General features: G+C 35.7%; 1 protein-coding gene across 2 annotated transcripts in view; it reads left to right on the top strand.

Moving 5' to 3' along the window:
• The first annotated feature begins 201 nt into the window (after positions 1-201).
• LOC115339254 (sodium channel protein type 5 subunit alpha-like) overlaps positions 202-12,716 on the top strand; it is a 56,001-nt gene continuing 43,486 nt past the window's right edge. For both annotated transcript variants that reach the window (XM_030008953.2, XM_030008951.2), the window contains exons 1-5: positions 202-242; positions 6,984-7,284; positions 8,657-8,775; positions 10,150-10,239; positions 11,321-11,449. In XM_030008953.2, coding sequence (XP_029864813.1) covers positions 220-242; positions 6,984-7,284; positions 8,657-8,775; positions 10,150-10,239; positions 11,321-11,449 — 662 coding nt within the window. In that variant the 5' untranslated portion in view covers positions 202-219. The remainder of the gene's footprint in view (positions 243-6,983; positions 7,285-8,656; positions 8,776-10,149; positions 10,240-11,320; positions 11,450-12,716) is intronic.

Raw genomic sequence — 12,716 nt, 5'->3', positions numbered from 1 at the left:
ATATTGCTGTAAACATGTTGCTCTTCCTATAGTTTACATGTGGCAGTATAACATTTTACTAAACATCAATATATTTCTTATATTAATTACTGACTACTTTTTGTCTTGTTTTGTTATATCGGCTTATGCACAGTAGTCCTCAAATTGGCTTTAGTACGATCTCATCTGAGTTATATTTATCTTGACATAGTGGAATTTCTTTACCTACACAAATCTGGAATGTTTTACTCACAAAAATGCTGGTGAGTGATTTTTTTCACAATGTTTAAGTAATGCACAGTCTAGCCTGTTGCATACATTTCTGATTTTGGAGGTAATCAGTGAATAGATATTATATTATATTGATATTGTGAACAACTTTATATATTACATCTTTTAAAAAACAAAAACAAAAACCAAAAAAAACCAAACCCTGCTGGTAGATATTTACCTAAACACAAAGGTTTTTTGGGGGGCGGGGTGCGAGTGGGAAGCACAGAGTGGGGGACAAAGTGCTAGGTGGAAGAAATGGCCATGTATTTTAGAAACGGCAGTAGTCCAATAAAATGTTCAAGTTTGATTTTACAACGGACTAAAATCTGTTAAATCTGTCGATAATTATTGGTAGTTAAATAGAATAAAATGGTGATCAGAGAGCAGAAGTATTTTCTCTTTATTGAAACTGAGTAGGTGATAGCAGTAGTTTTTGCAAGGTATTGTACACACAGAAAAGAGAGAATTCCTAGCCTATTTCATAAGTTGTTGCTGTGAGCTGTTTTCTCATTTTTTTCTTGTTCCAGATGAGCACATGAGCAGTGGCTGATCTGATAGAAAAATATTTGAGCTACATATAAAACAGTGTTTTGATTTCTTTTTTAATCACCTTTTTTGTGCAGTAAGTTATTATTTTTAATAATGGGCATTCATTACAGTATACATATCTAGTGCATCCATGGTGATGATGAACTTGGAGATGCTTATAATATTCAGAATTTTCAGATCAGTGTCTCCTGTCGTATATGGTAAACTGTTTGAATGTAAAGTTTGAAATCTGAAATAGGTAATGCAGACTGTTGGTTTTACTGACACCCAGTTCTGCTCTTGTGGGTCATATAGAAAGCTGACTCCAGAGTGTTAGAGGTCTCTGTTTAACAGCAAGGAAAGTTTTGGTAGCTATGTAATGATTCAATGCAAGATTGATACCTATATTTAGGTGTCTAAATGCAGCTGTTTGTGATCTAGGTGTTTCATCTCCCATTACAGTCAATGGAGATTTAGTTAATGTTGTCACTGGAGTTTTAGATGATTTTAAAGTAGCTGTCTCCCTTTGATCATTTGGATATCTCTACAGCCTTGATTGACTATTCATACCACTAGATATCCACTGACTGTAATGGGAGTTTAGGATGCCTTCTTCACATGCAGGACCTCAGAAAAATGTCTCTATCTACAGACTGTATCCAACCATAACATCTTTGTGTTTCTGTATGTGTGGCCTATGTGTTAATATAAATTTGTATATTTTTAAGGTACTAAAAAAGCTACTGATTTTGTTGATATAACTGAAAAGGCTATTTTGTTCCCTGAAACAAAATTGAATGTGATGTATGCACTTAAGTGTGGTTAAATACTCCTTCATGAACTACTTGGAAATATCTGGTTCTGGACGTTTTGATATTATCATTGTCTGAACTGTGTACAAGATTTATTAAAATTTGATTTTGCAAATGCCCACTTAAAGTGAGTTTTGACAAATACACAGATTGGTCAAAACAAGCTTTTTGGAAATAACTGTGGATAAGTACTGAAAAAGGAACAGGGCTTTGTCTAGAGCATAGATTTTAATAATTCCAGTCCTATGGTGGTGAATCTCATGGTAAGTATTGGTACATGTTTCATTCTTTTTTTTTTTTTTATTTATTCATTTTAAGATACTTCTTGACCTATGTTAAGCAGATAGTTATTTGATATTGTGCTTTCAAACAAAATCCTACCACAGGGACACATTTTTATTCTTTATTCCCATGTGAAGAATCTGCTAAATGCATACTAAAAACAAACTAAACAGATAGTTTACCCTTTATTTTTTCAGATCCAGGTGCTCACGGGAAATATTCAGTGGGTGGCTATTGACAAGGGAGCAGAGACAAATAATTTGGGACTCAGAATTGGTTATAATACATGCTAGAACTAAATTGAAACACAAATAAGGACATTTTTCTATTTATGTTGCTACTAGTTTTTTATACTTGGAATACTCCTCAAAAAATGCCCTTACTGACCTTGATAGTGTTTACTGAGCAGTTCAGTTAGTTTAAATTGCTCTCTTATGAGCCGTTGACTATCTTATGGTCAATACTTTGATTGCTGTTACCTTGCTGCATATAAAAGGAATTCTGCGTGCTTTTAGGGAGCTGAAAGGAGTTCTGGAATTCACATAAATGGAACCAAATTAAGGAGTTGCCTATAGGGCTTGAATTTGTATTTTGTTTTTCATTCTAAAAGTCTAAATCTGTTGGTTATCATCTCTACTGATTAGTCTTTACCCCAGTGAGCATTTTATAATTTGTGTCTGTGAAACATTGTATTAATAGACTCATTTTTTTGTAGTACTTTGCTATTCTAGAGAAAATTGTCCTAAAGACAGCTTTTATCTTAAGAAATTTTTATAGATAATTGTACTGTAGTAGTGCCCATGTGTCCATTTCATTTAATGACTTGTTGTTCATCCCTTTCTAATACTTTGCAGATCATTTGTTCAGTAAATTTCATCAGTATATCTGGAATTCCTTAGGTTTTGACATAAAAAGATTCTGTGTCATTTTCACAGTACCCAAAGTCAGCCTTAAGCCAGTTAGAATAACCTAAAACTGTGGCTAGCTGTGTACACTGATTTCAGTTCATCTCAAGATGAGAAAAAAAAGTAATTTCCCCTTTAATTAAAAAAAAAGGTGAATTTGAAGACATATTTTTGTATCCCTGATCCTGCAGAGAGTGGTCCTTTAGTAACTGAAGGTCCCACCAGTGCATTTGTATCTGTTACTGACGGACTGCTCTCTGATACAGGACCAGAGATATCAAAACCTGTCATAGGATTTGCAATTCTTTATTTAATTTAAATGGAAGTATCTTACATATCCCTTACTGGAAATTAACAGATCTGGACTCTAGCCTTATATTTGCCTTCAGCAGCATGCTTTAGTTAGTGTTTTGCCAGGATTTCCCCACACTAACTTGTATTTACATACCCAAGTTTGTCCTCCCAGGTTCTGGAAGAAATCCCATTCAGTAGTACTTTAGCTTACTTCTGAGAACACTTGTTTTGTAGCTTCCGTCCCAGAATTGTTTACTAGAGAGACTTTTCTGTCCAGTCCAAAGACTGAAATTATTTCTAAAGGTAACATTTTATCTTAGTGTCTTGACTTAAAAATTCAGGTAGTTCAGCAGCATATAATGAGGTGGCTGAGTTAGCTGAGCTTCAGGAATTTCGAGTAGTCACTCTGTCTTTTCAAAATTTTTTAGTCATGTGTATCACAAGGATTTTTTCAGTCGCATCTTCTTAGCTTCCTTTTTCCTAACCTAAGTCACAATCTGTAAATACTTGGCAGTTGATGAAAGCCCAGAAAGTCTGTTGTTCCACATGAGCACAAGTACCTTGCTGGTACAGGTCTTCTGAAGAAATCCTCTCACGTTGTCCATGACTGTTTGTCCAATTATGACTTCTAGTCACTGCTGCTGAAGGGCATGTGTAGGGTTTTTTTTCTCTTGATCAGTGCTTTTGACAGATTCAGCCTTCATTTTTTTTAAAATTCAGCTCCCAAATCCTTAATACTAAACCAATGTTTGTATTTACTGAAACCATTCTCTTTGATTCATTTATTACAGTCAATGTAGTTACCTAAAAGCTCAGTCTTTCTGTTGTCAGTTTTAAGGAATGCTTTGAAGGTAAAATTAATCTCCTTAAAATTATTAAAAAATTGAAAAAAAAAAAGGAGCATGTTGATTTTTCCCTTTATCTTTTGAGCTTTGGATTGGAAGTGCATCTGTGTGGTTTTGCAAAGTAACAGTTCTTTGATTATATACTTCTGATTTGTTACCATGATAAATTTTGGTCTCTGAGTTGTGGTCCCTGATCAGATCTGAACTTGCTCGTAAAGTCCCAGAGGATGAAAAAAAAGAAACCAAATCCCCTAAACCAAAACAAAATCATTGCACAATCATTCTGGCTCCAGGCAGTTGCATATTCTTTTAAAAGAAATGTATCTATGCATTTAAAGAAGAGAGCTATAATTACAAAAGAGTATTGATTCTCTAACATTGTCCACATGTGAGCTCACAAAACTGAAGTAGCACAGCTGGACCTCAGGCAATCAAAAATGCAGAGTATTTTAAAGACTCATTGGTGACCAAAAGTGTTTATTAGATGGCAGCAATTGGTTTTGACATGAGTCACAAAGGACAAGTCATCCTGTAATGGGTCAAAATTTTCTTCATCTTTTGTGGATGAGAACTGCAGTCATGTAAATTGCTGTTATCTACAAGTGATGTGGTAAATCTGGGCAGGAAGTCATTAGTAAGTGAATAGTTACAGTGATTTGCCTTAAGTCACTTCAGTGCTTCTCATTACCTTGCCACCCTTTCCCTTTGTTAGTGATTTAAGATCAAGCAGAATAATTGAAAATAAATTCTTGAAGGTACTTTGCTAATCCCCAGAAGAATTTTGCAGTATTTGTGAATATGTGAGAAGGTGAAGTTGCTTCATCATATTTACCTTTTCCCAGGCTGGTATGGGAGGCAGAATTGACCCATACCTGTCAGCGTGAATAAACAAGTCAATGACTCCGATCAGAATCCGAGTAGTTAATAATAATTAAATTTGTTTCCTCTGATGTGTGAAAAAGAGTAGTTATTAAACAAATAGACATAACTAAGATCTCCATAAACAGCAGACACTCTGGTGCAGAGCCACAAAGCATTAAGGCACATGTGAAATTCTAGGAGAGACGAATCTTGGTATTGACATGCAGTTGAGAGGAGGGCAATACCAGATTTACTTGATTATTTGGTTTGTAGTAGTCCTTTATGGTGTCTTTAAATTCTGCCTAACAGTCAGTGGGTATGGAGCTTCATGAGGGTTGATCAGTGGTCAAATCACCTCCTAGTGAAGTTTGTTTTGAGGAAGTGCAGGTCCCTGGCTTTTCTAGGCACATAGAACAGGGGTGATCACAAGAAGAATTAAGCATAGCAGCTATCCCAGTTCTGTCACTGGTGTTCCTGTAATTTTTTGAGAACTGTGTATTATATGATTCTTAATTACCAAGTCTTGATGTGAAAGTATGCAGGACTCATTGTCAGCAAAGTTAGTGAAATAATACCAAGCAGCATGCTACCCTTCATAGTGTGATGCATCATACCTTTTGTAGGCTTGTGACAAGTAATGTCAAGGTAAATTAATTTCAACAGATGTCTTATAAAAACTTCAGGAAATCTGGAGGTATATTTGAAACTCAGATCTTTCTCAGGCACTGCATCTTGGTTTTGGCCTAGATTTATAAAAGTTTGTAATACAGTTTGTTATTTAACATCAATGCAAATAGTCTTTCATCAAACCACATATGGTAAAGCCTTAGTTGTGGCCACATTCTCAGTTTGCTACTCAGCAAAATGAGAAAAAAGCCTCATGAGCAGAGCTTTTCAGCCATAACTAGATGGCATGAGGGAAAGAGTTAAGAGTCTAAAGAACAGGAAGAGCAAACATGAGTAACAGATCAGCAGAATCAGAGGAGGGCAAAGCTCAAGACTGGTAAGGTAAAACCTGCCATTTCTTATGTTGTTTTTACTGCAAGCCATAAATATCTCCTTGAATGTACTCAAAACTCAACTGGACAGAGCCTTGAGCCAAATTCAGTGCTGGCCTTGCTTTGAGGAGCCTCAGTGTCCTTTCCAATTAGACCATTTTGTTATCCCATGTAAGCAGCAGGCACAGTAGATATGGAACTAACTTCTGTTTGCAAGAAATACAGAGGTACAGTAACTAATGTGCAAGGCTGCGGATAGTATAAGCAGCTACAGAGAAAAACAATTAGGTGATTGTCAGAGTTCTGATAGGAATGTGATTTTGTCACTTCCTAGCTGGAAAGGAAAGGAAAAGTATCTCTTCTGCAACCTGAATTATACAGGGTGGATCCAGAATCAATTGCTGGTCTTTGTTGGTTTTGTTTTACATTACCCTTTCTTCTAAATGAATTTGCTTCTAGTTGGTTTTGGTTTATATCCTGGGGTGCATCAAACATGGTATAACCAGCCAGTCAAAAGAGGTGATTATGCAGCTGTATTGAGCATTGGTGTAGCCTCACCGTGAGTACTGTGTGCAGTTCTGGGCCCACAATTTAAGAAGGATGTGAAAATCCTTGAATGCATCCAGAGGAGGGCAACCGAGCTGGTGACAGGGTTGGAAGGCATGTCCTGTGAGGAGCGCTGAGGACTTCAGGTTTGTCTCGTTTGGAGAAAAGAAGGCTGAGAGGCGACCTCATCGCTCTCTACAGCTTCTTGAGGAGGGGAAGTGGAGAGGGAGGTGCTGATCGCTTCTCCCTGGGATCCAGTGCTAGGACATGTGGGAATGGTTCAAAGCTGCACCAGGGGACGTTTACACTGGACAGGAGGAAGCATTTCTTAACCAAGAGGGTGGTCAGACACTGGAACAGGCTTCCTAGAGAGGTGGTCGATGGCCCAAGCCTGTCTGTGTTCAAGAGGCATTTGGACAGTGCCCTTAATAACATGCTTTAACTTGGTCAGCCCTGAATTGGTCAGGCAGTTGGACTAGATGATCGTTGTAGGTCCCTTCCAACTGAAATAGTCTTGTCCTCTTTTCTCTTCTCTTCTCTTTTCATACGGCGTTTCACAGAAGAAAGAAATAATTTAGGTAATGGGTATTAGTTTTAAGTTGTGTATTATTTCTGTTATTTTCTAATTGTCACTAGTTTTCTCTTTTAATTTGCTTCTAGCACTGGAAACAAACATATAGGAGGAAAAATGGATCCCTTGTTTTGGCCATCAGAAACTAACAGGTTTCGACGTTTCACCCCTGAGTCCTTGGCAGCAATCGAAGAAAGAATTGCTAAAAAAACCCCTCAACAAGCCAAAGTTAACTGGAAGAATAAGGACCAAGGAGTTGAAGAAGATAAACCTACTCCTCAGCTTGATCTGAAAACCTGCAAAAAACTGCCATCTCTGTATGGGGATCTTCCTGTGGAGCTCATTGGGGAACCCCTGGAAGATTTTGATCCGTACTACAATGATCACAAGGTTAAAACTTCCAAAAGCATTTTTTTATTTAATTTTGTCTGCTGAACTCTTAAGAGATAGTAAAAGCTCTATTCAGGAGATGCTGGTTTTTGACTGTTCTGTAGACAAATCTTCGAACATTACTAGCATTTTTTGGGGCAGGAGTGCTAAGGTATGCTCCATATTATGTAATGAAAAGGTATTTTAAGTTCCATTCAGCAATCAGAATAAATTATGAAAACATGATATACTTGATAGCTACACTTTCATAGGAAGTATATTCTGGGATAACTGATGCTTTGTTTTCCAGAGCAGTTTCTATGATGTCTGTGGGGCTGAACTCGCTGTCCTATAAACAGTGCCTGTCAAACAGTAGACCACACTGGAATTGCTGACTTACTGCAGATGCTTTTGCTGAATTCTAAATATTATACAAATTAAGGGAGACATATTTGAGATATTTCCAGTACTCTGTGTAGCAAAACCATATATTTTCATTACAGTAAATTAATTTTCTGTTATTTTATCTCATCAGCTTTGTTTATTGTACCACATTTATATTGCATATACTTCATGCTATTGCAAAGTGTTTTGTGTTGTTGCCTATAAGAGTGTGTAAAGTAGATGCTCTAGGAATCCCTTCTAAATGAAATGTCTATTGTATGATTGCTTACTGTTGAGGGGGACTTGACCTGAAGAGCAGAAGGTTCCATCCAGTCCCATGTTGCTCTCTTTTATGTATGCCAGCAAGTCACTGGAATATAATAATTTAATCAGAGAACATGCAGAAAGCTTTGTTCTTCCAGAGATTTTTTTTCTGTAAGTAATCAAAGTGATATTCTTGATGAAGAGAAACTAAGGCTGATTCAGTTGAAGAAATTTACATAAAAGTTAGTGAACTGTATTTTTGATTTAAGATATTTCATTTTTACATCATGTGGCAAAAGTACTGAGCTGTGTGGACCTTAAGGTAGCTTAGAGGGAATTTACAGTGTTACTTGATAATTTAGAGATATTTCAAAATTATTCTTGTAGCCTATAAAACTATCCAAGGGTAAGGTACTTTCGAGTATGATTACCACCACTGTTGCAGTCCTAGAATAGTATCCTTTAATTATTTTGACCAAGTGAATATGATCACTTGCTCTTCAAATTCATTCCCATTAATACTTCTTCTTCACAGGCAATAATGAACTTTTATATAGTTGCTGTCTTTCTTTCAAAAGTAGTATCATCAGCTCACAGCTCCAAGTAAGAATACAGGAAAGCTTTACTTGTAATTGCAATTAGATATAGGTCTAGATGCAGATATGAAAACCTAAACATTTAATTTTGGGGGAAAATTTTGTTTCATTAAAATATTTCATATACTATGAATCTTTTTTTTTTGTAGACTTTTATGGTGATAAATAAAAGGAGGACTATTTTCCGGTTTACTGCCACACCTGCCTTGGGTATATTTGGTCCTTTTAATCCAGTCAGAAAAGCAGCAATTAAAATTCTGATCCATTCATATCCTTTTATTGGTTTCCCTTATTTCAATTTTAAAATATACTGTACCATTTTCTGCCATTCTTTTCCTCTGTTCATATTAATGTAAATGTAAGCTCATGTGTCTGTGATAGAGATTTTTAAAAAGTTTTATTGAATCTTGTTTTACTACAGCTAAGATATTCACATGGTGTTGGTACAAGTAAAAATGTCAAAAAAGCTCATATTTAAAGTCAGATTTGCAGATATTGATATGAAACAACATTTAGAGGCTGCTGTATGATATTTTTGCCCTTTTCCAGAACTGTTTCTAAATCTCTACTGTGGTGACAAACTTAAATTAAAAAAAAAAAAAACAAACCCAAAAAACAAATAAGTGACTCCCTAGTTATTAAAACATGAAGGATGTGATTTACAGCAATGCTTTGCTGAAAGAGTTTGACATCCGAAGAAATGTATTTCACACTCAAGTTCAGAAAGTTCTGAAGAGCACCCATTTTTTATATTTTTTCAAAAATGTAAGCGTGGTTTGAAGAATGTAAAAATGTGAAGGATCACAGGTGCAAAACCGTAGGCTGAGTTGTTCCTGCTCTTTCTGCCAAACATCTGTTTTCATTTGAAATTATTAATTTATAGAAATAGGTCCTTTTATGGGAACTTATGGCTGACTTTGAATGTGTATTCATGCTATTAGAAATTACTAAATTTGCTGTTCAGTTTCAAATAAACCCTAAATTTAAGGCCAATGTTTGTTTTTAAAAAAGAAGAAACACTTTTATTAGGTGACAAATGAACTTTCATGAAAGGATGTTTTTTCTTAAGATATTTTCATCGCCTGCCACATAAAATGAGAAAGCTTTCTGAACTCGTGGCAGAGCATAGGTGTCTCTTGTAAGAATGTATATATGGACTCCCAGTTTCAAAGAACACTGGTTATTGATAATTAAGCTTTTGTATCTGTTTTTTCTAGGCTTAAAAACCGTAGTTATTATGGGGTTATGGCCCATTTCTTTTTCTTCCATGCTCCTGCTAGGAAGAAATTGAGGTTTCTAAAGTTTCAAGTAACAGTAGAGACAGCAGAGGACTCAGATTTTTTTTTTTTTTTCATTTCTTTATGTTCCTCATCTCTTCTGTTAAACATATTATGTCCCACTACTTCCAAAACTATCCCAACATGCAGATAATTCATTGTTATTTTTAAATCATGAACTTTACCCAGCTGAGCAGAAGTTTGATCTGACATCACTTACTTTGGAAAACACATGAAAAGTCCTGAGCATATTCAAAACCAAAGTAATTATTTTAATATCTGTGTGGGGTTTGTGTGTAAATCAGCAACTTTTCTGAACTTTGGTTTTTTATAATATAGCACTTTTTCCTTAACCAATTATTCACATTATTTGTTGGCTTTATTACATGTACTGTGGTACTCAATTGTGTTTCCATGGCTGTAAATAAGCTTCCAGAAGTACTCAGCTGGACTGAGTAAGTATCTCTGTTGCCATTTCTTCACTCTTTTTCTAAGGTTACTAACATGCTGGGCTGAAAAATTTAAATAATGTGGTGATCTAATTCTGGGGCTTGAAAATTCTCAGACAGACCTCTAAGGAAGATTTAGGATTATTATTATTATTATATCACACAGTCTTCTGTGGAGCTTCGGTGCCTCTTCTTAGAGGCTTACACCACATGCCCTTTTCGCTCTGTTGGCTAATTTTGCCATCTGGTGTAACATAGAAGGTTGCCCCATTTTTCCTTTTAAGGTTTAAGCCTTTTAGAGAGACTGTGCAGCAGGATTCTAACTTAATATCTCTCATTCTAAGGCAATAAGCTGAATGTCTGTTATGGCCAACTCAAGCAAAAAGTATAAAGGGATAAATACTCATTCCATTCCTTCTTGCTGTTTCCTGGGGACACCCCTAGTTCAGTTGTTCACATTAGGAAGCCATTTATTGATAATGTCTTGTTACCTTTTGTAATTGTGCACTGTATCCAGTGTAACTTGAGTTAATGTTCTGGAATTAAATCTTGAAAATGTGCCTGGGGCCTCAGAGGTTCTATAATTTTAATTCCTCTTATTTTGGGGTAAGCATGGTGATAATGATAGCTTAATTTTATGTAGAATTTCTTTCAGTTACAGAGTATTTGTCAGAATAAATGTATAAAATGTGCAAACTGTACAGGCTAAAATAAGTCTTTGCTGTTATTGTTCTGCCAAAATGTTAGAGGCTTTGATATTTTCCAGCCTGCTTTAGAACATAAACACTGTCTTAAAAATTATTCATAAGGAAATGGGAGCTTTCCTTCATCCAGTAATAGTATGGTATGCTTACGTGAACACTTGTGATTATAGATTTTCATGGAAATCTTACTAAAATTCAGGAAAACATCTTCTTATACCTGTGGTTTTTCTGCAAGTAATGTAACCTGTCCTATTTTACTTCACATTTTCTACCTTCATCTCCATCCAGTGACTAAATCATAGAACAGGTAGAAATGTGCCTGAATGTCTCAATCTCATTAATATTTTTATTTCTATAACTTTAATATATGCTTTCCTTCTCAGATATCTTTTTACTGGCATATATACCGGTGAAATATTGATAAAAATATTAGCAAGAGGATTTGTTTGGAATGAATTTACCTTTCTTCGAGATCCATGGAACTGTTTGGATCTTGTCGTTATTGTGGTAATGTAAGTAAAACTCAGTTTGTCTTTTACACTCAAGGGACAAACACGCAAATAAAACACTATTTGATATTGCTGAAGTTCTCTAGAGTGGTTGGCATCCTACCTGCTTAAGCGTTACTGTAGTTGAATCACCCTTTGCATATTTGCAAAGAGAAAAATAGTCATAGACCTTAAAGTAAGACCTAAATGCAAAGCTCATTTTAGAACTGTTTGATTGTTCTCAATTTAGTATGTATTTAAATTTTGTTTAGAGGCAATTGCATAGGCAGCTGAAACCAAGCATGCCTCTCTATATTGTTTTAGTTGTACTCTGGATCAGATGAAACTAATTTGAGAAGGCTCCAAAGTGGGTCACAAGGTGTTGAATGACATGGTGATAAATAACAGATGAAATCCGAAGAATGTAAAGTGATGCTCAAGGAAAACCAGACCTAGCTTTACATACACAGTTATGGGCTCTGAAATAGCTTTCACTTGTTGGGAAGACGATGTTGGATTTAAAATAGACAATCTTGTGAGAACACCACTCCAGTGTGCAATCATGGTCAGAGAAGGAAATAGAAAAGAGGACATTATGGGTAAGAAATAAAGAAAAGAAGTAGAATACATAGTTATTTCATTGTGTGGCCTGTATTTTTCTTCAGGACTATATGTAGTTTTGCCCTTGACATCTCAAAAGAAGACAGAATTAAGAAAGATAGAGATGTATATCTTGTATTCCACATAATGAGAAACTAAATAGAGTAGAACTCTCATGAAAAAAATACAGCAGGAACATGGTTGAAGTGTGTGGCACAGAGCCAAAAAGAGAATAAATAGTGTTGTTCTTTTTTTTTTTTCTCCTACGATGAGAGTTAAAGGCACCAAATGAAGTTGTCAGATGGCAGAATAAAAAAGAAGGTAGTAGTTTTTCACACTACATATAGGCATATTCCCATAGGAGGTTGTGGATGCAAAAAACTTAGTTGCATTCGGAAGACTTCTGGACAAAATCCTGGATGAAAACACATTAAAGGTTATTTTTAACACAAAAATACTATGTCTTGTTCGGGAAGTCCCTGAGCTATAAATCTTCTGGAAGAATTCAATCTGGGGAGCATCACTGCCTTGATTCTAAACTCCCTTGTAAGCTTCTGTTGTGGGTCGTTTTTGAAGACAGGGTAATAGGCCAGATGAATCACTGCTGTGGTCAATTTTAAATTCATATCAAAACCAGCTGGCTAGGTGGACAAGAAATGAGGAAGAAACCAAGTCAGAATTTGCATCTCAA

The sequence above is a fragment of the Aquila chrysaetos genome, chromosome 3 (assembly GCF_900496995.4).
Source record: "Aquila chrysaetos chrysaetos chromosome 3, bAquChr1.4, whole genome shotgun sequence".
Lineage (NCBI taxonomy): Eukaryota > Metazoa > Chordata > Aves > Accipitriformes > Accipitridae > Aquila > Aquila chrysaetos.
The sequence above is the reverse complement of the archived record's forward strand: the minus strand, read 5'-3'. Positions and strand labels throughout refer to the sequence as shown.